Below are 25,880 nucleotides of genomic sequence, written 5' to 3' on the forward strand. Positions count from 1 at the left end.
CGCCCAATCGTTCAGCAGGGCCTTCTTTGGAGTTGAGTTGCAGCGAGACGTCCATAGGGAAATGTTAGAGGAGCATGGAGATGGTAACCAACTCCGATGCTTTCTTGTGTCCACTGATTTGTTGGTTACCCACTGGCCAGAATGCAGATGGCCAGGAAAATGGAGATGCTCCAATGAAAGAATCCATTTGTCTGTAGTGAACATGTGCACAAAGCCACAAACAGTACACATGTACGCAGCTCAAAGAATTGACCTAACCTACAACAAAATCTAATGAAAATCAATTCTAAGCTTAATGCCAAAATATGTATCATAAACAGTTGACCGTGATGTCAGGCAGAATGGTAATCTCGTACGAAAGGTGAGTGTGTACAGCTGAATAGCTGATAAACGATGGCGGTAGATTGTACAACACGAGCAAGATCCTCATAGCTTGGATCATGATACAATGGTAGAGGAAAAGAGATCCAACCATGTAAACGGAGATGCTCACATTAATACAAGTAGCGGTAGCTGAAGTGGCAGTTGATCCAAGTAAGAGCGTACTCGTTACTAATATTGTGTTTCTCTCATTGGCCCGGGAAGGACTAGGCACATTCCTAACGTCTCCCATTCCTAGATAACTGTTTGAGCAAAACAAAAAGGAGAATGATCCACTTAATCATAGCTAGAATATGTTGTGGAGCTTCGGTGCAAAAGATAGCTTATATATGGAGGAAGAGAAGTTGGCCCAAGGGAGATGCTTTTGTGAATGTATATAATCCGGATTTGAAGATGGTAGGTACATGGAATTTATGTGATAAATCCAAACTCATCAATGGAGCCTGCACAGATCATGCGGGAATTGGGTAGCCTATCTCGTTGATATTTCAATACTTGAAAATTATTTGGTATCTTTTTTTACACATAGTTATATGGGTATATATGCAACTTGTTGTAGCGTGATATATCCAGCCAAATGAATTACTCCATACAACGAGTCGTCTTCTTGTCAGGCTCGTAGATAGAAGAGTGGCTGAGACAGTCAGGCAAGTAAAGTAGTAGTCAGGCAAGCGAATTTTGAATGTTTGAAACGGCCATTGCTTCGAGCTGTTTTCATATTTTTGAACGTTTTGCTTGGACTATTCTTTGTGAAAATTCAGTTATCATAACTAGTCGCTGGCTATTGTTTCATTCCTGAGAACATAGTACAAACCTCGTAAGTAATTTTACTCTTAATATCATACATTTTGTTTTCATTCCATTAATAATTTATACTTTCAATTTATCTCATACTAGCTGTTAACATATTACAAAACGCCAAAACCTCGTCGAACAATGATACTCCCCAAGTTTCTCCAATGACTATTTACGTGATGGCCGAGAGAAATGTAAGTAAGAAATGTTTTTGTTCATGTCTTGGTTTCATCATATTTACTAGCACTCCCTCCATCCGGAAACAAGTGACTTGGATTTTTATAAAAATCTATACATTGATGTGTCTTTCGTGCTTTTTTTTTTAAGAAACACAATACAAACGGAAACGCTAACTACATGCATGCATGCTCACTAGTAGTAGATTGGTGTAGATGTCATGTTGCCTTTCGTAGTCGAGAGAAAGAAGTCCAATTTTCACCATCTCAAACGTAGGTGTGCAGCCACATACCCCAATGAACTGAAATTTGGTCCGATTTAGCCCTTAAATCCTAAAAACTATATAAATAACCCCGTTACGTGGTATTAGTGATGACATGTCAGATTTTAGATGGTTTTAGAGCTGACTAGGATTTTTTGACTTTCCGTTGACCAGACGACGATGGCAGACGTTGTGTCAGCATTAAACCAACTACAACCGTGCTTGGCAATTGTGGAGCCGGTGAACTTTGCGGTCATCAAGCTTGCCGTCGGCCTGTTGTTCTGCTACCTCTTGGCTCTGGCCATGCCTTTTCGGGCGGCGGAGCTACCGGCGCCGCCGCGAGGGGGAGAAGATCGCATACTTCTCGAGCCGGTACAGTGTTGCCGGAGTTGTTACGACAGCAACGGCGGCACGTTTGAGCCAGGGAGACGGTGTTTCTCGACGACCTCGTGGGAATCAGGAGACGATTCGAGCTTGAGGAGATGCTCGGCAAAGGCGGCTCCGTCATGGCAGACAAGGGGTGCTCGATGATTGGTGCCTTCGTCCACTAGGCGAGTGCAGCGCACGGTGGGACACGGGTGTCCCCAGGTGTCCCGGAATTTACCCGCTGTGTGTGTACCTTTTCCGATACCTTCCATGCCTAGCTACGAGGGAAGCAAACGAATAAACAAGTAAAAATGACATAACAAGATAAAAGGGAGAGATGTAGAACTGGCATGCATGTGGGTAGGAAGAAGTTCATATATTATAGGGTGTAAGGACAAGAGTTGTGGGTATATTACAGGCTGTAAGGACAAGAGTACTCGCTCGTATTATGAGGCATTGTGAGAGAAATTGATGCAAGGAATGAATAAGACTGATAAGGTTGGTAGACAGTATTAAGACAGGAAATTGAGAGGGGATACTAAAGGGAGACAAACAAGCTTGAGGAGACGCCGGGTTTGTTTAACGTGGAAACCAAGACCTGCCATGTCATCTAGTCAACAAAGTGTCAGAGATTTCAAACCGTCCAAAACTGTCTAAAATTTGACATGTCAGCACACTAATACCACTCAAAGGGGTTATTTATCTGGTTTTTAGGATTTAAGAGCTGAAATCCGACCAAATTTGAGTTCATGTGGTATGTTGGCTGCAGAAAAATAATCCTAAGAGATCTGGTCTCTCCTTCAGCCGAAAGACCACGTTTATCTTGTGACATGTGACCAATCCACTGTATCTAATCGTGATTATTGTTTTCCATTTCTCACTCTATATGCTTTAGGATTAGTTTTGACAGCTAATCTAGCCCCATGTCATATGATGCACCGGGTCTTTGGAGATACCACATCTCTTAAGATTATTTTCCCATGGCACCGTGAAAATTGGACTTCTTTTGGTCTGCGGAATCAAGTGAGTACGTAAATAAACTCATGATGGGAAATTAATTGCGGAACAACTGAAATGAGTCCAGCCACCTTGTACCAACAAATCTCCTTTGACCCATATATGTGCAACCAGTTAATTTGCAGAGCTTCTTACCAGAATATCATCTTGATCTTGGCATACGGCATACCACTGCACCGGCAACCTGGCACGCACCTTTCCCCTGTCAATCTCGATCGGGTAGATGCAGCAGCGCAAGGACTTCCTGGTCCCGAACATGTGGAACAGCTCGCCGCTCGATCAGGGTGATCTGATGGGCTGATCCACCGGGTGTCTATTGGAGGTAGTCCATGGAAAAACTGAGATGGAACGCCATGGGTGCAGCAGCAGAACTGCAGTGGAAAATTCTGTTTGGTGTATTCTTCCCAAGTAAAGTAGGGGGGGCAAGTGAAACGGCCATTGCTTCCAGCTTATTTTCGTAATTTTTCGAGCTTTTTGTTTGGATACATAATTCTTTCTAAAGGTTCAGTGATCATAATAACTCCTCTGATATTTTACAAGTTGACCCAAATTAGTTATGTTTCACATGATTCTTTTACCCCCGCTCTAGTCAACTTTGATGGCATTTTGTTTCAACAATATGTCAATTCTTATGATGCACTCGTTATACTCCATTACATGACGTTGTAAATAAGTGCTCAGTGTGACTCCTTTGTTCATCTACACCTTCATGGGGCAGCTGCAGGACCCAAATTAGATTACTAGGAACAGTTGGTTACCGACGTGAAATGATCCTATTGCAGGCAAAGGGTCACCTCGGACAAACGAGCAATTCATCTGCTGCACCTCGAAAGTAGATGGCCGAGCGAGGATGAGAGGCATTCCAGCCATTTAGGAAGAAACGAGATGCCGAGATACAAGTTTTCTCTTCTCAAATTACCGAACCTATCATTTCCTATGCTAGCTACGTATGTGGCAAATTGGAGTCGGGGCTGTGCTAATTCCTGACACTTCTCATTCATAGGCAACTCGATTTTGTGTAGTTGGGCAGCAAAAGAGGAGGAGGAGCCTGTAGAAATGGAGACATCGTTCCCCTCTGTTTTCGCTAGTCGACTAGTTAAGCGGCAGAGGAAAACGTAGGATCCTCTCAATGGTAGTGGAAGATGGCCTGCCTGAGGATGCTTTATTTGCCTGTCTTTTTTTTTTGAGCGTTTTGCCTGTCTTTTTTGACATGTGCTTTCTGCCTATCTTGGTGACATACAACCTGCACTTCATTGAAATTAAGTGGTGGCTGAAAAACATACTCTCTCCGTCCTTTTTTTTTCCTAGGCGTCATGATTATTGATTATATGATTGCACAGCTGTTGTATGTGCCTGCTACTAGGGAACTAAATGCAAAATAAATGACGCCCACAATAAACGGACAGAGGGAGTATTATTGTGATCAGAGGCAGATCAAATAGGGTGGAAGGATGGAATGTGGCCCATTGTTTTAACTGAGCCCAATATAATATAGTACATATATATAAAAACAGGAAGAAAAGTAAATTGGTATGGGCCTGGCCCGAACAAGCCTCACACAGGAACAACACGATCCATCAGCAACATCACGTTCTGTATGGATAAAAGAGGAGGATACTCCATATAAAAATGATCCAAGAGATAATACCTGAATATCAACTTTATCATATCAATTGAAAAAAACAACAAGGTTCTTAATTTCTGATATGTATATCATGTAATGAGCTATCAAACTGAAAGCAAGTCCTATTTTTCTCAAATTAATATGTAGGTGTAGAAAAAAAACTAGTTGGAATCCGGAAAACCGGAGCAGGTATTTAGTAGCAAAACATAATCCACTAGTAAGATAAAAAAAAGAAAAGGAAAAAGGTTGTTGGAGGAGGACTTTGCTCTTTCGCTTGGAGTCCATATATATGGGACTTGCATGCGCTGTGACCAGTTCCACCCACACGCGAGCGCGAGAAGGAATAACAAAGAGAAGTTCAAATTCAACTCTGTTTCCGCACGTGTATGTGCACGCCATCTTTCTTGTTAGACCAGACCGTTCTCCCTTTTCAAAACGATGTTTGGTTTTGCGAGAAAAATAATATTAAAACGATGTTTGACAGGCTTCCAGATCTGAAGTACACGGTGCGAGATGCTGGACAACCAATATGTCATTGTTCTTTATTATTTTTCTTTCAGTTTTTTTCACGATTTCTCCTAGGTCTTACAACCGACGCCATCACACCTGCATGCCGACCTCGACGGCGTCATGAGTTGCCTACACAGAAAATAAAAATAAATAGTTTGTGATTTTGTTGATCCGCAGCAACGTGCGGGCATACCTGCTAGTTTTATTTTATTTTTTGACAATGTAAAGCAATCTTTATTGATCAGAAATCATAGTTACATCTTTAAGCAAGATAGTTAAAAGATTGTTAGGAGGGGTATCAACCCAAAAACTCTGATCATGATGTGCCATGCCAGCTAGTTCATTTGCCACTTCATTGGCCTCTTTCGGGCAGTGCTCAAAGACAATCTTTGTAAATTCATTGGCAAGTTTAGAACATTCTTCAATAACAGCAGCAGCTGTACCATAAAAGCGATCACCACCTTGCATTGCCTCCATAAGTGCTCTATATTATATGTGTCTTCTTATTTATATGAAAGCTCGCCGGGTTAGTCTAAAGACTCAGTAGAGAAGGAGGCCTATTATCCAAGTAGCTCAAGCCATGGCTTTCCAATTCAAACTCCTCCGCCCAGTTCAACAGAACGAACTGTTCTTCAGGTTGTATCTCAAGAGAGAAGGCTGTGGCAGCAATGACAAAACAATAGTTCAATCAAAGGAGCATATCGACTTTGGTCTCGTTCAATCAAAGGAGCAGAAAAGGTCTATTTGACCCAGCTTCCACGGAGACTCATTGCAATTTCCTGACACCTTTTGTTCCTAGGGACACTTGTTTTTGCGACAAGTTCCTAGGTACACTTAATTATGTGTGATTGGGCAGCAAAGGACGAGGAGGAGACCCTAGAATGAGAGATATCCTGTGAGTTTTAGCTAGACGTCTAGTTAAGAAACAGAGGAAGAGCTGCCTAGGAGATGTAGATCCTCCCAATGGTAGCCAAAGATATATTGGATCCCTGAGGGGCTACTTTCTCAGTGATATATGAAGTACGGAAATTGAATGAGGTGGAAGGTTAAAGATCGATGATCCAAACTCAGCAATGGTACCTGCATGCGCATGTCACCTAGATTTGAGATGGTTACTGGTAGCAGGATGCAAAAAACGAAATTTTCTGGGGGATTATTATTCGGGACTTTACCAAGATTTTGACCCATCCTAGCTGCTGCTAATCTGTTTTGCTACTCCTATTTTTACCACCAGTATGAATTGATATGGGCCTTTGGATCTATTAACATGGATGGCACACAACGGTTCGAAGGACCGTAAAAGATCTCGTTTCGAATCTCTATCTCTACTACTTATAAAGGCATCAATATATTCATCTCAATGTCCACCCCACTAAACGTACACAGAATACTAATAGCCCCACAATCAGACTCACTAAACACAGATTACTTGCTAAGCTTGTGCGCTTAGTGATTAGCTATTGAGGCTGAAATTTCGCCCCGCAGAAGAATCTTTCGTCCCGAAACGTTTTTTCTTTTTTTTTTCTCCTCACCCCGCCGGCCTCGACGCCGCCTCCTCCTCCTTTCCTTCCCCTGCCGGCGCCGGCGCTTCCTCCACCCCGCGGCCCGCCTCCCCCACCTACCTCCTCTTCCTTCCCTTCCCATGCGGGCGCCGCCTCCTCCTCCCTCCCCCCCCCCCCCCCGCGGCGCCTGCCTCTGCACTGCCTCTGCCCTCCCTCTCACCTCCCGCTCGCCAGCCGTCGCCGTCCATCTCCACCCGCAAGCCTCGGCCCACGCGACCAAGCATTCCGATCGCGACCCGTCGCGCCTCTCCCTGCGTTCCCCCCATCACAGATCCGCCCCACCGCCCTCACAGCACAGGGCCGCGCGCCGCGCCGCAGTTGCCGCCCCGCACAACCGCCTCCGCCACCCATCCCGCCGTCGCACTCCACGGCGCCCCCGCCGCGGTCGCCCCTCTGCAACCTCCGTCCCCCACTGTCGCGCCGGCCCGCGCACCATGTCGCTGAGAATCATGCCTTCGAGGTTTGTGCTTCATTGAATTGTCAAATTACAATCCAAATGCAAACGTGTTTGAGGCGACTGAATTATTAGTTGATTCCGTTGCTTGGTCAAGATTTTATTACGAAGTAATAGAAATGATTTTGGTCAGAAGTTGCTTTGCTTCACGGTAATGAAGAGATATAAGGAAACGGAGGAGGAGCTCAAGGGAACTAAAGGCAGAAGAATAAAGAAGTAAGGAGTGAGGGTAGATGACAGCCTCCAAGGCAATAACTAGGTAAGGCATCAACCTGAATAACTAGGTACCACAGCCTCCAAGGCAATAACTAGGTACCACAGCCTGACTGAACTCTTAGCAGTTTTGATGATGCACATAGGGGCTAATTATCTCGGCAGTATACTTAAAAAACTTTCAGACTCAAAACGCAAAGCAGCAATGGTATCCCAGTTCCCCTAATATTCATTTATTTTCTGGTTTTGAGGTCTATACAAGATCACCTTGCAGTCTCAAATGCACAGGATGGCAGCACTTAATTTCTTCATGTTGATTGCCAGCAAGGTGTTATATGAAATCTCATGATGATACTCATGTAAATAAGAAGGTATATCTCTGAACCGATCAATCATTTTTACTTCAAACCATTGATTTCTCCGACAATATAGTAATGCAAAGCAATTCATATCAGATTTACCAAGGACCACATACCTTTCTCTTTCTTAAGTTAGTTGGAATCTGTTTAATCTTATTCTCGAGGTAGACCACGATAAGTTGGTTTCATGGCATATTACAGGTTAGAACAAACTGGATACAAACAATTGTTAATACACAGAAAGAGCTAATAGTTCTTTTGTGAGCAGTAATTCAATTAGCTTGGCTGTACCCTTCTATAATTCTGTGAAGCCCGCATCTATTTGTTATGGTCTGGTGGAGGGATGTGTGTGCTGGATGGCGATTTTGAGTGTGGCTGGTGGAACTTCGGTTGTTGGCCTTTGTCCTTTTTGCGTGAGCTAATGTACCGGAACTAAATGTAGACATTACTATTCCGAAACAAAGTTCTCTTGGGGTGATGTGAGGATTGTTAAAAATTGAAGTTATGTAAGAATTTTTAATCCAAAGAAAGCATCAACAAAGTCCTGTACAATACTAACAATAAAAAGTCATCTATTTTTTTATTTGGTCATGCTTATGTTCGTATGTAGGCATATCCCCTTTTGCCATTTCCGCTTTACCATCGAGGTTGTCCGCTAGGACCGAGAAGAGGATGCTTGTTTATGTTTGTATGTAGGCAGTTCCCCTTTTGCCATTTCTGCTTTACCATGGAGGTTGTCCGCTAGGACTGAGAAGGGGATGCTTGCTTGAACTCCTTTTGGAGGCGTTGATGGGAAGCATATAAACCACAAGGTAAAGATAGATGGAAGAAGTTTTGATCTTTCCATTACTTTTACCTTTTGTTGCCTGCTATCTAGACATGGCGCGGGCTCCGGTCACGCTAGAGCAGGTGGAGCAGGAGCTTCTCGCCTTCTCCGCGTCGTCGTTGACGGCAGGGACATGTCAAGTTCGACGAGTTCCCGTACCTTTTGTTCTTCAGAAGACCACGCCACTGGAGTTCATGTTCAGTAGACCCTCAACCTGCTCGCTGCCAATATGCGGCGGCAAGGGAGATGGTCTGTAGCTTTGTCACTCCCTCTCTATTTTTGTCAATATGCAGTGACAGGGTTGAAACTAGATAAATTGCGAGTATGAATGAATTGATTTTTTCAATCATAGAGCAAGAATAGTTGATAATTTTAGTTACACTCTTTTGTTTATTTTTTCAGAGAGTGGTCCGGAGTATCACGGTTATGGTTAGATACGATCTCTATTTTAAACGTGTGATACATTATGGAAAAATGTGTGTAATGGCTTTCCTATTTCTTGCACTCGACCAAAGTGATTGGGTATAGATAATTGTAATTGGCCAGATTGTGAAGGAGAAGAATTCCATGTATACAAGCTAGACCAAAGAGCTGTTGATGATACTTTTTTTTAAGTTACTTGAAGCTTGCGTCGACTCAAACTTGCTGAGTGTAATTCGGCGTCTCTAATTTTTGTTCATTGATTGAAGTTCGTTTAATGTAAAGTAGTATTAATGATGGCCAGAAAATGGCTCTGATAGAAACATAAATAATGAGTGCTAGAAAAATCACAATTTGGGGGTGCAAATCAGGTGCTATTGGCTTGATTGTACAATATGATGGAGAGGATGCCATCATATATTTTTTTATGTAAAAAGATACTTTGGGTTTGGGTCAGAAGCTAGCAATTTTAGTACAAGTATGGACAGAAAAATACTTCTGATCTATTGGGGTCTTTTAAGTATGGCTTATGGCTTTAAGGGTGGAATTGTAAAATCTCTGCTACTAATTACAATATATTTTTGTGCTTGTGAATTTTATCTAATGCAATGATAAGCATATATCATGACATCTATTTGAGTGCGTCGGTAAGGAAAATGGTAATAAAGTCAACTTACTTTGAAGAGAGATGAGATTTGAAAGACGTGTTTTAAATTTTAGACTCAGTAAGAAAAGATAATAAAAAATAGTAACTTATTTGAAGAGAAATGAGATTTGAAACTGAAAGATATGTTTTAACTTTTAGGGGACGTGCGTGCACGTACACACTTACTAGTGTATGAAGTTTGAGACGCGAAGCTCACCAGTTAGGAATGTCCCAACTACAGCTAGCGGACTGAATCAACCCTTGTGACCAAGAGACAAGCTTCTTCCTACAGAAGCTTGAAAATACCCTGAGGTATATTCCAGCCACAATCTTATGTCGCCTTTCATGTCTCGGTTCTGTATATTCCTGGCACCTCGCATTCCTACTCTCCTAGCTAAGCTAATGCATACGCCGGGAACACCAGGTGAGGCCGAGACGGTAGAATAAAGAGATATTTTGATCGATCTAAATTTTACTATCTAAAACCTACTTGAGCACGAGAGGATGATGAGATGGTGGTAGCCGAAGAGAGATCCACGAGGAGATGCTTATATATATATTTATAAAAAGCGTGAAATAACCGATGTGGTGGTTCAGTAAGTGAAACATGATCAGAACTCATCAGGTCTTGTTTCGTGTTAGTGTATTTTTTTAGTCCCTGGTGTTTTGGTATTTCTCAAAAACCCAAAACAGTAGTGTTTTTCAAAAAAACACTAATATGATAAGTGTTACAAAATGGAGTGTTTTGTGGGAGAAAACTAGGGATAATCCCCTCCAATCCTGTTTTACCAAACAATCATTTGGGGTTTTTAATGTTTTTCGATTTGGAGTGGATAATAACCTAAAACACACCCAAAAAATACTAGCGCCAAACAAGGCCTCAATGGTATATCACCCAAAAATTAAATGGTCCCACCATGTTATTATGAGTACTATATTATTTTTATTAGCTGTATTATGAGTACTATATGCTCCCACCGTCACCAAGTTGAGACTGTGAGAAACTCCAATGTCATAGCAGGCTTCAAAACAACAAAATTATGTGATCCACTGGTCAGAGATCATGCATATATAGTTTTTCATCTTTACATGGGTCTTGATTATTGCTGCCGTTAGGTACCCTATCCTATTCCGGCCCTAATTCAAATTTGTTGAAGTCTGAGCAAGTTTATAGAAATAAATATCACTGTCTACGACATTACTTGTAAACATGGTCTAAAAACGTCAAGCGCAGCATCAGCCATTCCTAAAGCAAGAAGCAGAAAATGGTTAGCTAATCAACTTCACGCTCGAGCCATTTGTTTAGTATCACTGCTAGCAGACATGTACTTTGTGTATTTGTTTGGCTCAACAACCGGTGTATGAGAACATGTAATTTGTCCCTAGTACATCAATAAATACATCAATAAACCTCTTTGATGAGTAGTATTCAAACGGGCGTGGATTATTGAGTGGTTAGCTAGTCAATAACTTCACGTTCGAGCCATTTGTTTAGGACTTTAACACCGAAGACCCTAGCAAGTCTTTGCAAAATTTACAACTTTGCTTGGTCTATCTTTCTTGTTATTTTAAAATGATGTTTGATTGGCTTCCAGTCTGGAGTACACGGTGCGAGATGCTGGAGGTGCATGTCTTCTTATATGAGAGCTCGCCCTGGTTAGTCTAAAAGCTCAGTATAGAAGGAAGCCTGCAAGTAAGTAGCGCAAGCCATGGCTTTCCAAATCAAACCCCTCCGCCCAGTTGAGCAGAACGAACTGTTCTTCAGGTTGTATCTCAAGAGAGAAGGCTGTGACAGTAATGACAAAACAATAGTTAATTCCAACGAGCATATGGAATTTGGTCTGGTTCTTGCCAGTGACCTGCCCATATATGACGGATTTGGCCCCGAGGCGAACCTTGTTGCGCGGTTGCAAGGCCTTCAGTCTCAAGCTGGGAAGCTCACCGACGGTTGGCAGGCCTCTGTCAACATAGTGTTCGAGGATGAAAGGTACAAGGCTTGCATGATTTTTTAGATTTTTGTCGTGGATACTTTCTAGCTACATAGTACTGAATATGTCTCTTAATGTAAGAAAATTTTCTCTTTTAATTCTTCTTACAACTAGTATATATAAAGGAGTATGCAGCTGCAAGTTTCATTGCTTTAACATTTTTTACCCCATTTAGCAAGATTTTTCTTTTTTTAACCCATTTAACAAAACTTGTTTCAGAAATTACCCCATTTAAAATTTTGCTCCAAATCTTATCAGTATATATAAACTAATTTTGTATGTTCACACCATGAGATTTTCGCCTGAGCTGGAGCAGTCCGCATCCGACCACGCCACATCGGCCTGCAAGCGGGGCCACCCTGTCAGTGTTGAGGGGATTTGGGGCATAGTTTAAATGGCGTAATTTATGGAATAAGTTGTGTTAAATGGGGTACAAAAATGAAAATCTTGCTAAAGGGGGTAAAAACTGTCAAAACAATTGAGCTTGGGGGTAAAAAAAATGGAATTTACTCTATTTTTGCAGGACTTATTATTTAACTGAACTGATGACATTTTAATCTTATAAAAACGAAACGTTTTGTTTGTTTTATGCATGAATCAGGTTCAATGGATCCACACTACATGTCATGGGGACTGGTCTGCACAAAAGAGAATGGGCCATTGTTGGTGGGACGGGAGAGTTTACTCTTGCGCAGGGCATCATGTACAATCTTCTTATGTATGGAGAATTTCAGGAAATTGAGTTGCGTGCACTATACACGCCCATGAAAAAGGTGAGGTTGCAGCTCATCAACCAAGATTTTCCATGGCTTCCATGATTTAATTACTTGCTGCAGCTCAACCAAGTCAGTTCATGGAGTACTATATATGCCTATGAAAAACGACTTATATGGTACTTGTGTGTGCTCTTTAACTTACGGGAGTACAGGTTCCTTGGACGCTCGGGGTTCCTGGTGACACAGCAAGCCAAACTTGAACACATCAACACACACGGGTTGCTCAATAAATCTTCCACGGATAGAAGAATAATTTGTTATCGAAGCATTGTCTTGTTGTGTGTGAGATTGCACCTACCACATTTCGCATTCTCTCTAAAAATATGTGCGAGTTTGTCATCTCGTGTGGTTTTTAATTTTTTTCCCTGTGTGTACGTTCTAAACTCATGTTTTAATTATATCCACGATTAAATTTTGTCAGAAGGATTTAGTGTTCTTCTGGAATTATCTCATCAATTATTTATCATGGAATGTCTCAAAATATTTGGGATACATGTGATTCTTATTTGGGTATTGTGCATATTGAAGTGAGAACTGAGAAGGGGGTTGCTTTCTCGGTGCATATATGCAGTATGGAAATTGACACAGAAGGTGGTAGGTGAAAGATCGAGGATCCAAACTCACCAGGCCCAAATCCAAAAAGAAGTAAATCTTAAACGCTGAGGAGCTAAAGATGTATGAGCCTCAAGCCCAGGCAGCAAGGTTATGTGGCATGTCCACATGCAGAGATGCTCGCAACGCCTCATCAATTGCAGATGCCAGCTCCAGTCACAGCGTTCCTTTATTTCCAGTAGGATCGATCGCTTGAGCTCTGGAAAGAGCAATGTCCGTAGGTGAGCGATCTACATGAACAAGCTAGCCCGATGAGGACGCGCATGCGAGAGCTGCCGTGTATAGGGTTATTCCCGGACTCAACTCACTAGGGTCGTCGTTGGTCAGATTTGTTGTTTTTGGTGCGACGCAAGACTTCCGGATGCCTCCTAGGCCTACACAACACCGGCCATATGAACTTGAGTTTCATGTACATCCATATGAACTTGCAGGCACGAGTTGTCTGGCCGGCTCATATGTATATGTATTCTCATTTATGCACTTGGGAGCTATTCTCAACTGTCTTATAGGCCAAAAGAAATAAGCAGTTATTGTTAGTAGTTGGATGCTTGTACCCTAGCAGTCTACCAGCATGTACATTCAATGGTTGGAGCTGGTTCATAATCTGACTTCAAGTTTACACTAGTGTGATCCAACTATACCTGGGCATTGCTCGGACCAGGCTTGCAAAAGCCTGGCTTTTACCAGTGAAACTCGACCCGGCCAGAAGCCCGGACTTGTTCCAACATTCAGGCCCGAGCCCGGCCAGACGCAAAAGCCCGTGGCCCGGCTCTGCAGCCCGAGGCCCGACAACTCACAAGTCACAGACAATTCTAAAAAAAAGATACAGTACAGATACAGATTACAGACAGGAATGTAAAAAAAGAAAGAAAAAAAAGATATCACGGCTCATAGTTTACATTCTCACGAATTCGAAACTAAAAAAGCTAAGCAGATCAAGGATCGATTGAGGGAATCAGCGAGGGAGACCGCCGTGCTGTGCTGCGATCGACGCCAGATTGAAGAGAGCAGAAGACGATGGAGCGCGAGCGCCGAAGGCCCTCTACGACGCGCCGTGGACATAACATTAGAGTTCACTCACACTATAACTGAGACCTGCGCATAATGTTACTTCGTAAGTAAAAGGATACATACTGTCACATCCCCACCAGGACGAAAATTTCAGGACTTAATCGGAATCATTGAAGCTAGTTTCACCATTTCAGGAATCGATTGGTTGTATACATATGTAACACTCCACTACACAGACGTTCGTTGCAATTCTGATATGATAATACTCGGTCTCCTAGCTTGTGTTCTTGCTTTGAATTATGCACATGGAACCCAATTTTTAGGCCCGCACGAAAGCTTTTAGAATACACATTGTTTGACAGCTACACATGGCATCTTTTGCTTCTGACTTGTTGTCAAGAGCAACCATCGGCGGTATCTCTAGGAGAATCTCCATCTTTTGGTTCTTCATCCTTGTACATGGTATTGCCAAGTTAGCTAGCCAAAAAACACTGTCTCCACAAACTTCTCCGTGCCTCCTATTCCTATGCATCAGAACATGCTCGAATTGTATGTCGTATTTTTCATCTCCTCCTGCTACCTTCTTTTTTGTCATGGGTCATGAACATAAAAAATATTCTAGACTTTGAACTTCTGGTGGCATACAAGATATTCGGTGAAGTTGGAGATCAAATGCTATTTATTTGGTGAAGTTGGAACCTGAGAATATGAGGAGATGGAGAGCTTGCTGTTTGTTCACGAAAGAAAGTGGTGTTCATGACCTTATTTATGTTGAGGTGCGTTAAATTCATGGAATGCTCATGACCTTATTTATAATAATTTATAGATCTTCGTCACCGTTTATTTAGAGAATGTTTGTTCACGAAAGAAAGTGATGTTTTCATAGTGTACCTCATGGATCTAAAGCTCATTTCCTTCTTTTTCTTATTGGAATTTTTAATAAATGAATTTTTCGATACTTTGTAGATTAAATTAAGTATGCATCTGGATATGAAAACATTGGAGGTGGCATGCTAAGTCAGTGGTGATTGCAGCTGAATGTACACATGAAGAGTGATTAATTCCTACGTCAATGGACAAACTCCATCGGGCGCCTGCTGTACGTGTGCGCGTTGCCTACTGTCGAGAACTGTGGCCATAGCATCTGCGGCAGCGAAGTATATATGGGGACCTTGCTGTTGAGACTCGTCAACCACTTGTGAGGTCGCCGAGGAAGAATACCAAATCTTCTATCCAACTTTTCCAAAGCCCGCGCCAGCAGCACTGCTTGTACAAGATCGACTTGTGTGCAAGATCTACAAGCCTTGACGATTACTTGAATGGAGCAAGATGTTGGCATCTATCATTTTTTGTATAAAGGCTGTGGATCTTCATGACACCTCTCATTCCTAAATTCACGTTTTGGTGTAATTGAACTGCATGCAGTGGAGATAATGGTAGACAAAGAGAGATCCTACCAGGTTTCATACTTATGCTAGTTTAGAGCACAACAAAGGAAATGGACCAGGAAGTGGAACCGACGAGAGGAGAGAATGCTTTGTCTTTGCGATTGTAGGTATCTTTTATATGTAAAGCGGATCGAACTGAAATTGGTGGGTGGCCAACCAATCAATAAATTGTGCACATCACATGAAAATTAACACAGGTGGTGCCCAACTAGTACTATGTAACGAGCTCTTTGTCTCTTTTGCCATATATGACATATCAATGAACGTGAGAAAACTCCTATCCTTTTGTGATCAAATAATAAGTTCTGAAGCTCCGCAAGCACTTTTTCAAGCATTAAAATAACAAATCAGCTCTTTTTTTAGCATATCAAACAAATCAGCTTACAAAAAGGAATGAAAAACCAAAGACCATCACTTTTCCACCACGCCGCGCACTCCACAAGCATGGCTCCCTCTTCCCGCTGGCCGGCCCGTTAGCCCACGCCCGATGCGGGCCGCACCTCCTGTGGCCCAGGTTCACCGCTTCGCACTCGCACTGCTCCTCCCGCGCCGCACAGTCAAGTCCCGGAGCGGCCCGCATTGCTCGGGTTCGAACAAGGCCCAAAAGCTCAAGACTGAAGTCTCCGGGCTTGAACTGCATCGGACTGCCGCAGTCGCGGCTGCTCTCTCCAACAATGCCATCGAAGGAGCAGCCCATCTGGAGTCCATATTGTGGCACAACCAGGGTCCAGTTGGTGATGGTCAGCGCCATATTGTGGCCATGCTGATCCAACCATTTGAGTTCTTTCTAATAGTAGAGTACTTAGAATTATGTGGAATTTTTTTTATATGTATAGTTTTCTGAAACCAAATCCTAAGCGATAAGTCTGAATCTCGATTATGTCATGTTTCAGGAGTGCACGGCGTGGTGGAAAAAGGGTTGTCTTTTGCCCGGCCGCCATTCACTCAAAAAGTAAACATGAGTTCGTATCTCAATTATGTCATGTTTTACAGAGTATTAATTTAAAAGCATAATCTTTTCGTCTCATATTAAGTGTCAAAATTTTATCGATCTATATATGCATGTACGTACACTAAAACACGTTTAGATACACGTGCAAATTTAGACAAAATTGCGACACTTAATATGTGACGGTCATTTATATGCATCGTCGGGACGTGCACATGCACTTGTTTTGGTGGCTAGCGTTGAAACCATAGCGCATGCTACTACTGCATGCTATATATACTGCGCGCATATGGCTGCATGGATTTTTTTTTCACGGCGGGCAAAAGACGACCCGGAAACGAACATCTTTGCCACGGTGCCACCACACTCATGCTGCTGGTAATATTTCTGATACGGGTAAGCGTCATGGCAGCCGGCCGGCCTGCTTACACCGAACGGCATCCCCAGTGCTGCAGGAGAACTTGACGGGCACGTTGAACCCTTGGAGCGTCGTGATGCCGTAGTAGCTAGTAGCGGCCTTGGTACAAAGAGAACCCGGCCCTCCACGCCATGTCCGGCTCCGGCACCGTGTTGTTACCACCACCGCCGTTCTCACAGTGCCGCAGGCCGCCGCAATTGCCGGTCCGGCAGCGACCCCTGCCGGCCCGGCCAAAGCGGCAGCCTGTGTGGGCCCATAAGTACGCCCGCCGCCGTCGGCGACCGGCATTAGGAAACCAAAGTAGTCGCCCTGCTCCATGCCTGGTAGCTCCCGGAGCAGGCCTCGGCGTGCGGGGACGATAGCCGGCCATACCCGGTAGCCGGTAGGGACACCGGGCGGCTGGTGAACTCGAGCCTCACCTCTCTTGTGCTGCATCGCCACGTACATGCATCAAATATTAACGGCCGCCCGGCCGGCCACCACGTTGATCCATACATGGATGCCACGTACGTATGGCGTGTTGTATAGAGGCCTAAGAATACGTATTTGCGTTGTATACTTGTATGTGAGGCCTATATATACGTGGACGCGCCTCGGTCAAAAATATTCAGCTCTCGGAGTTACACCGGTAGTAATGGTCGAAATACAAGAATAGCGAGGACTTGAAACTAAATTTTCTGAAAGCTACGTGGACCTTTGCACATTCTAGTGTGTGTATAATTCCGTCCTTGTGTTAACATTTGTCAAGGCCTCGTAGCACCTACCAGATAGGCTAACAATTGCACGAGGAGGCCTGGGCTCCCTGTACACCCTCCAACGATGGTCTTTTCCCATTATTATTTTTTGAGGTAATAACGTTGGTGGTACATTAACTTGTTTCACATGTGTGCATCAACTACAAAAGTGGTTCAATCACATCCTTAAACTGGTCCAGTGGTGCACTTTGGTGCAAAATGGTCAAACTCGGGCAAATCCTGCGGCGTGCCACGTATGCAGGGCGGCACGCACGGAGTGAAATTTTGTGGTTACGCCCTCCAATACTGACGAAATGGTACAACGGATTCCTTACAGATTCGAAATAGAAGGCAAATCGAAGTCTCTAGACTTGTCCCCATTCCTTCTGACGCCTCCCAATTCGCAATCCCCTCGGCGTGAACCTCGCTGCCAGTTGGCCGTCTCCATGGCTTCTTCGAGCACATGCAACTCCATCTGCCACCCACAGTACATACAGGGCCCTTCCCATGATAAAGTGCACCAGCTGCAGGATCCGCGTGATGGAGTTCACGGTTAGAACGCCAACGAACAAGATGCATGATTCGTGAAGTGCAGTAATCACGACGTGAGATCCTTCATCTGTTCATCAATTTCTGCAGCTTCTCCTTTGAATTTGTGCTCCAAGCTGAAATTTCCCAAGCGTGTTCTGAGGAGAAATTGTCGGACACAAGTTAATGCACCAGTAGCGTTGTTACCTCTTTTTTTTTTTTTAATTCTCTTTGCTCTACTGTGGCCTACTATTTCCTTCCTCCTGCCTCCTCCCTCTCTCACAATGTATCCGCCGTCTCAAGTATTGTTTCGATGATCCTTCCAATGTAATTATGCGAAACTGTGTCTACTACGACGCTATGAAATTTCTTCCCAATCCAACTGTGGAATCTCCGGCAAATTCCAAACACCGAGTGTTGTGTGGTTTTCTCGTGGCCGTGCATGACAACATGAATGTCTGACTTGTTCATATGTTTCCCGCTGACTCAAGCATTGTTTCGACAATCCATTCGGTGAGATTGTGTGGAATTTCGTCTACTACTGCATAGTGAATTTTGTCACAACCAACGGAATCTTTGGAAAACTTCAAGACAGTGAGTGATGTTTGGATTTCTCGCGGCCATGCGAGACAACATGAACGTCCGACTTATTCACGTATTTCATGCTACCAAGAAATATTTCGCCCATCCCTTCCCTGGGATAGTGTGGAATTGTGTCTACTACGAGCTTGAGAAATTTCGTTACGATCCAACGGCCCAATCTCCCGCAAACTCGAAAGCGCCGAATGTTGTTCAGAGTCAGGTGGAAAGGAAAAAATAAAATGTAGCTCATTTCTCATTGATTCTCCCTCCCAGCCAATAACTACTCTTAAATCAACTTGGTAGGACAGACACTAAAAATGAGAGCTCATCTTATTTTTTAAGTGCACAAATTTATATGAGCTGTTTTATGAAATGGAGGGAGTAGTTGTTAGCCAGTCCCATTTATAAAGTTCGTCTAGGGGCCTCATAAACTCACGATTTACACAACGGTATTGCAGTTGTTCCATATCCACCAGCTCATCTAGAAGTGCCAGCATGGTCATAAAGTTGACGTTTTGGAAACAACATCTACGACAGTTCAGCATCGTTGCCTTTTAGAGCAACTCTAGCAGCTGCCGAACCTGGCAGATCCGAACTCGTTGTTTTCGGTTGAACTGAATCCAGAAATGCAGTTCCAAATTGCTTCGCACACAACAGATACCAAGCTCAGATCTGAACATTTTAAGTTCGCGGGCCATTTTTGGTAGCTGGTCTGGTCCGTTTTTCGGCCCAAAACCAAAAACTCAGTTCAAATAGTGGGTCTTCGATAACTGCAAGAGTTGCTTTTGAGTGCCTTTGAAGCCCATGTGTTGTAGCCATATGAAGCTACAAACGAGCCAGGTAACAAAAATCTGAAGATGTTTTGTGCAATTTTAGCCATGCTTTCCCCACTGTTCGGTCTCAAATTAACCCTTCACAGCACTCGAATGAGTAATTTGCACAATTTTGACCGTCGCGAGTGGTTGAAGAACTCCTGATGTCTTCCATGCCTACCATAGCTACCTTTCGGGCTTTGTAGCATCCACACGAACTTGTACAAAACTTGACATGACTCGCGATTGCCTATCTCGACGCCTGGCCTGAAGCTCTTGTCATTGCTTTTATAGGTGAAAAAACAAATCTTGCCTTAATTGCCACATAGTATTGTTTGGCATACATGTGGCCTGACAGCTAGCTGCTGTTGCATGGAATTGTATTTTGTAAATTCCACGATCGAGGTGCCAAATACAAAAAGTTCTAAAGATTGAATCATTGCCGTTCCCCGGAACAACCCGATTTATCATAATTTATTTTTTCATACAAATATTTTTGCAGGTGTTCATGCATATTTGTAACATACTCCCTCCTTTTCAGCCTGCTAGATACATCTTCAAAATCGAAAAAACCCACTTATTTTGGGAGTATGCACTGTTTTGTGTAATTTTGGCACCAACTAATGTATGAAGCAGAAAATGGCCATTTATGTTGTAATAATACTTCATCATATCTAGCACTTCACTAGGTTGCATTTTCTTGATTACTGTGATTTTTTTTTGCTGACGGAAGATCACTGTGAATTTTGTTAGGGGCCTAATAAAACTGAAAAGGAGCGAGTACTCAACACGGAAACAACAGTCTATGACCGACTGTCTGCATGGTTGCGTGCAAAACAGACATATACCAAATATCTTTCGCTCAAAAAAACAACCAAATATCTGTCCCTGAGGTCAAATGATGCACAGTATTTTCCAACCAATTTCTAATCAAGACGGCCAGATTAAATGTCTACGTACAGGCAGCCAATTAATGTACGTCTCGTTGCAATGCACTCGGTCCCATATTAAATGATAAAATATTACATGTATATACATGCTTTGTGGATATAGATATATTCATCTTTGGACAAATTTGAGTCATCACTTAGTGTGGATATAGATATATTCATTTTTTGATAAATTTGAGTCATCACTTAATATGGTACCGAGGAGTATATCTTTGACGTTTTGTTATCTAGCTTTAATTTACTCAACGTGGCCATCTACCTATATAAACTATATAAATAAGAACGGCTTAGCCCAACCCACATTATCCACACAGCAACAAATCAACGAAGCGTTTTACACACATATAGCCAGCAATGTCCGCCTCCTCGATGTTCATCGTCGTGCTCCTCCCCTTGTTTGCCGCCTTGTCGCAGGGCGCCGGCGCGACGAGCTTCAGCGTGACCAATCAGTGCAACTTCGTGGTGTGGCCGGCGTTGAGCGACCAGCAGGAGGGCGGCGGCACGCAGCTCAATCCGGGGGAGACGTGGAACCTCGAGCTCTTCCCGCCAGTGACCAACAACGGCGCCATGGCCATCTGGCCGCGCACAGGATGTGACTTCAACGACGCCGGCAGCGGGAGCTGCGCCACGGGCGATTGCGACGGGCGGCTGTCGTGCAGCCCGTTTTTCTCGTTTTTGCACTCGCCGGCCGCGACGCTGGCGGGGTTCTTCCTCGACGACCGTTCAAACACGGATTTCTACGACATCGACGTCATCAACGGGTTCAACGTGGCCATGGACTTCTCCTGCAGCACCGGCGTCACCATCCGCTGCCGCGACGCAGGTTGCCCGGAGGCGTACCAGCAGCCCGACGACGCCAAGACGCAGTCTTGCAGCGGCGACAACAGGAGCTTCCGCATCGTCTTCTGTCCTTGATCGATGACACTACACTACGTACCTACTATGTATTGATACGCGTACACCTAATTATGTGCAAGTATTTGCTGCTGCATGCCGTGTAATTAAATATATGTACCAGTGACCGGCAATAAAGCTGAGATTTGTACTCACTCCATCCGGAAATAACGCTCAAACCACCAACCTTCTGAAATCATATCGTTAGTGGTGGCCTTATAACTAGCGAGTTCGAGATGTGATGGTTTACATCATTGCCCGTCGGCCATAGGCAATTCACAATCATGCCCTACGTGTGGAGCCACGCTTTGCGAGGTACGGAATGGAGTGGTCTAGAACCGCGAGGTATGGACACAGGTGCATGACGAGGTGCGGCTCGACCATGGAAGACATGGCACATGACAAGATACCACATGGCATGACGAGGACACGGTACGGTACGACGTGGTGAGACGATGCACACGACACGGTACAACGTGGCATGATGAGAATCAGAACATTTTATGTCGACTCGTGGTAGACGTGAGAACCCCCCCTCGATAGGGTCCATCGGTAGAGGCAGGACAAGAATGGTTTTAGTTGTCGGGCGACGTGTTCGAGAAAATGTCTGTGAAATCATAGGTGACGTGTAACATCGGCAAGTGTTTTAGATGAAACATTGATGTGCATACTTTGGATAATATGGATATTTATGTGATGACATGTATCTTGTTTGGACTTAGTGCTTTGCTAGTGGTGTGCTGATCCATTAGTTTCTTATGTGAAAACATGGCGTGAGTTGTGTGAAACTTACTCTGAGTCAAGTCGTGGACTTATGCTCGTACTGGTTATTTGTGTGTTCGCTTTCAGGTGTTGCCGGAGCTAGAGAAACGGGGTCGATGACGGGACCGAGGGACGAAACTTGGGAGAAGCTGAGGTCGAGGATCAAGGTCATGCGGAACGTTCGTGCGAAGGAACAATGGAAGTGAAGGCTACGATGATCCGGAAGGACACCGGTTTGTCGTACGTTGTTTATACCGGATATGTACGGTATTGGAGATATTCGATACGTGATGGTCGAGTTTTGAAGACATCACAAGAAAAGTTGATGGCATGGAGTGGTATCGACGTGAAGATATGTAGGTCCAGCCGTGGCTGGATGAGAGCTGTTTAAAAATTAAACAGTAGCATCATCAAGATGATGTCAGATGGAAAAGTGGTCCACATGAAATTTGTGCGCGTCGTCGAGACGAACAACTTTGCTTTTGAAGTCGTCTCAAGCCGAGGTCGTATGCGCGCCCCACGGGCAAAATACCGAACGGGTCAGAGGAGTTCGTGTTGGATTCGGACTCGGTTTAGGGTCGCGAATTTTCCCTTATAAATAGAGGGCGTCCTAACTAGAGTTTTAGTAAGGACGTGAGGGAACTCAGAGTTTTGGATCTAGATCAATTCTTGGAGAGTTATTGGATGCATGGTTGCATCTTTTGTAATCGATCGACATCATTGCAATAAAGAGATTCGTTGGCGGTGTCATCTCTGTTCTTTTCGGATCTTCGTGAAATCTTCATGCTAGATCTTTCTAACACTTTGGTGCAGGTTCATCACAAGTTCATAATACTTTGCTGCAGGTTTATCACGAGATCAAAAGAAGATTACGATTAATTCATCTTTCTTGTTATTCCTCAAAATCAATTATAGATTAATTCTCGTAACTTTCTGTCAGTTGTTATTAATTTGATCATATCTTTTGATTGGTAAGTCCAATTGAGTTGATTCTTGTTGCGTTGGTTAGATAATTTCAATAGTTTTTTTTTTGCATACTCATACTTATTTTTTGGTTCATCCAATCAAAAGTTACGACTGTTTTACTATCACGGACAAAAAGATGATTTAGGGTTTGAACTTTCGGGAAAAGTTTTAATTTGCTTCCGTGCAATCATTCACCTCCCATCTGATTGCCTATCTCGATCTCACAATGCCACCGGAGCATCCATATACACTGATGGGCCTGATGACGTCATGTGTGATCAACGTCAAGTTATTAGCAAAGAAACTGGACAACTCTCTTTCTCTTAATTAATATATGGAGTCCTTTAGACTCCGGTTAAAAAAAAAGTTATTTGCAACGAGAATGGAAGCGGTCACATGCCCAGAGCAAGAGATCGATGCGAGGGTAGACAGTCTGAGCGCGGCGGCTCGGAACTCCGGAAGCAAGCAGCCCAGCAGCGCAGAAGGCCCAGCTTTGTGTTATCTACAGGAGTAGGCCTGTACTGTATACGTACACATCACCCCATGAATATATCGAGGGTGATTTTATAGATAACACAAAGAGACAAATCGTAATCATAATCAAGCAAGATGCTCGTCAACGCAAGAAGGTGACTCGATCGAGGACGCAAATTTTGATCCATCATCATTTATTTCAATCAGTTGCAGCACAAACTAATGTGGAACTACTGTATATATGCTTGTATATATTTGGAAGTAGAAAGAGAATTACCAATCTCCTGAAATTGCGGTAACTAAAAGCAGCTTGGGTCTTCGGATAGACAACAGGTACATATTTACTGTTTGTTTGGACTTCACCTTTCTTTTTAAGCAAGCTGCTCTGAAAGTCCAAACAAATTGGAGCCAAGAGATGAAACTGAAAGCCGGGAAGAAATCGATGCGCCGTGCCTTGTCTCGTTGGTTACCAATTGACAAAGGTCCAAGAGAGGAAAGGCCCTAGTGATCAAGATGGAGAAGGCCCAGCTTTGAATTGGAGGCGTGAGGGTCAGATTTTCTTTTTTCTCTTGCGTGGTATACATATAGGCATATGTACCCAAGTACATTTTGCAAAATTCCTGGGCATGCATTGCACACCGAAGAATTACCGTAGCTCCGCCCTGACTTCTCCTTGTGTTCCACCCATGGACCCACCACAATGGTAATGACAAGTACAAGAAAATATCCTGATGACTCCCAGTCCCAGGCCTACCATGGCTATCGACTTACGACGTCTAGTTTTTCTTGCCTCCATATGAACCACAACACTCATAGCACCTTGTGTTATCTCCCAGTCAGTTCGTCGAAGCTCTGGCCATCGGTTTTATAGGTCAAAGCAGATCGATGTTGTCATGCTGCGACCTGCACTGAGTACCTTATTGCAGCATCTATGATTGTTAGTTCAGTCTGCATCTAAGCTAGTAACTCTACTTGCCCACCGGCCGTATTAACTAACCATCTAACATATGGGACCACACTTTTATATGGCCCCTTTTATATAGGTGGAATTCCCACATCAATCTGAATTTTAGGGACAAAATCAAATGAAGGGAGTCTTACATGCATGCAAGTGAGTCTGAGAAGCTCATTTAGTCATTTGAAGGGGCGAATGTCTGCTCGTGGACAGTAAATCAACAGTATTCACCAGTACCATCATGCCTTGTAGAATCTCGATATATAGTTTTTTAAGATGTGATAGGGTCTTTCTTACAGGTCACTAATAAGAACAATATAGTGAAAAATTGGTTAATTGATGCATACTTGTGTTCCACATGTAGGACCACGTGTAACAAAATTCCACCTTTCTCAGCACTCCTAATTGACTACTTACACATAAGGAACACCCACATAAATATAACTTGCTATGTGTACGTACCACTCTCCGACTTCAAAACTAAATACTCCCAACCATCCATAGTAATTGTCGAAATATTACATGTATTTAGATGTTTTTTAGGCATAGATACATTCATATTTGAGCAAATTTGAGACAATTAATATGAATCGGAGGAATTTATGTATGCATGGAGTCACATCATAAACACAAAAAACACAAAAATTTCCCGACTAATCTCAGCGTGACTTATCAAGCCTCGTTCTTCCTCTCGGATGCAGGGTATCAAGGATCGCACGTTCGGATCTGGGCCAGGACTAGAGGGGCGACAGCCCAAGGCCTGGCCAGTCAAGGGGCCAGATTATATGTACATGTATTACTAGGAGGAATACAAGCCCATGGAACAAAAGAAAAATAAAGCCTAAGCTAAGAAACCCAACAGAAACTTAGGGCCAGAAGTAGCGCTTGTTCAATCGTTCTCCAGGCCCAACACAGGGCGCTTGTTATACTGGGCAGGTACTCCTATGTTGTTCTGAAAAAAAAAAATACTGGGCAGGTATGTTGTTATCAAGGGTCATCCTGAATGCTCAAGGTGGGCGAAGGAGCGATGGGTGTTGTATCGACCTGTGATGTGCTGCGGGCGCCCTAGCTAACCGATGCTTTCCTCTAAAAAAAAGCTAACCGATGCTTAGGCTGTTTAGCTATATGGTGGTTTTTGTTATCATTTATACAGCTGGGCTGTATTGTAATCGATACTTATCTTTTGGTTGCTGTCCCGAGCTTTGCAGGTCTTATAGGTTATATAGGTTAGGGACAGATTTCCGTCCCGTAGCCAGTCGTCTATTGCGGGGCTGGTCAGCGGGTTTGCTGCCCACATATTTACTTCCCTCATTATTATCTTTTGGCTGGTGGTGAACTGTTGTATTTTCGTTATGCAAGTAATAGAAAGAGGAAAGATCCCGGGTGGAAAAAGAAGGACGCTCCATCTG

General features: G+C 43.5%; 2 protein-coding genes and 1 long non-coding RNA gene across 3 annotated transcripts; all 3 read left to right on the forward strand.

The window, feature by feature from the left end:
* The first annotated feature begins 7,166 nt into the window (after window positions 1-7,166).
* On the forward strand, window positions 7,167-8,786 carry LOC112268836. Its single transcript, XR_002960328.1, has 3 exons — window positions 7,167-7,407; window positions 8,417-8,532; window positions 8,630-8,786. It is a non-coding gene; the product is annotated as an uncharacterized LOC112268836 (long non-coding RNA).
* A 2,470-nt stretch (window positions 8,787-11,256) lies between these two features.
* On the forward strand, window positions 11,257-12,832 carry LOC100843510 (dirigent protein 22). The gene is made up of 3 exons (XM_003578257.4): window positions 11,257-11,599; window positions 12,202-12,373; window positions 12,529-12,832. Exons 1-3 carry the CDS (start codon window positions 11,322-11,324, stop codon window positions 12,574-12,576), a joined length of 498 nt encoding a protein of 165 aa, XP_003578305.1. The 5' UTR covers window positions 11,257-11,321; the 3' UTR covers window positions 12,577-12,832.
* A 7,880-nt stretch (window positions 12,833-20,712) lies between these two features.
* Window positions 20,713-21,469, forward strand: LOC100845641 (thaumatin-like pathogenesis-related protein 4). The gene has a single exon (XM_003578264.3). It carries the CDS (start codon window positions 20,775-20,777, stop codon window positions 21,333-21,335), a length of 561 nt encoding a protein of 186 aa, XP_003578312.1. The 5' UTR covers window positions 20,713-20,774; the 3' UTR covers window positions 21,336-21,469.
* The last annotated feature ends 4,411 nt before the right edge of the window (window positions 21,470-25,880 follow it).

This window comes from Brachypodium distachyon, chromosome 4, assembly GCF_000005505.3.
Source record: "Brachypodium distachyon strain Bd21 chromosome 4, Brachypodium_distachyon_v3.0, whole genome shotgun sequence".
Taxonomy (NCBI): Eukaryota; Viridiplantae; Streptophyta; class Magnoliopsida; order Poales; family Poaceae; genus Brachypodium; species Brachypodium distachyon.

Excerpts from the sequence above, each read along its gene's own strand:
- LOC100845641 (XM_003578264.3), top strand. The coding sequence starts at position 20,775 with ATGTCCGCCTCCTCGATGTTCATCGTCGTGCTCCTCCCCTTGTTTGCC.
- LOC100843510 (XM_003578257.4), top strand. The coding sequence starts at position 11,322 with ATGGCTTTCCAAATCAAACCCCTCCGCCCAGTTGAGCAGAACGAACTG. Across the intron at positions 11,600-12,201 it reads ATAGTGTTCGAGGATGAAAG|GTTCAATGGATCCACACTAC; the intron begins GTACAAGGCTTG and ends TGCATGAATCAG. Across the intron at positions 12,374-12,528 it reads TATACACGCCCATGAAAAAG|GTTCCTTGGACGCTCGGGGT; the intron begins GTGAGGTTGCAG and ends ACGGGAGTACAG.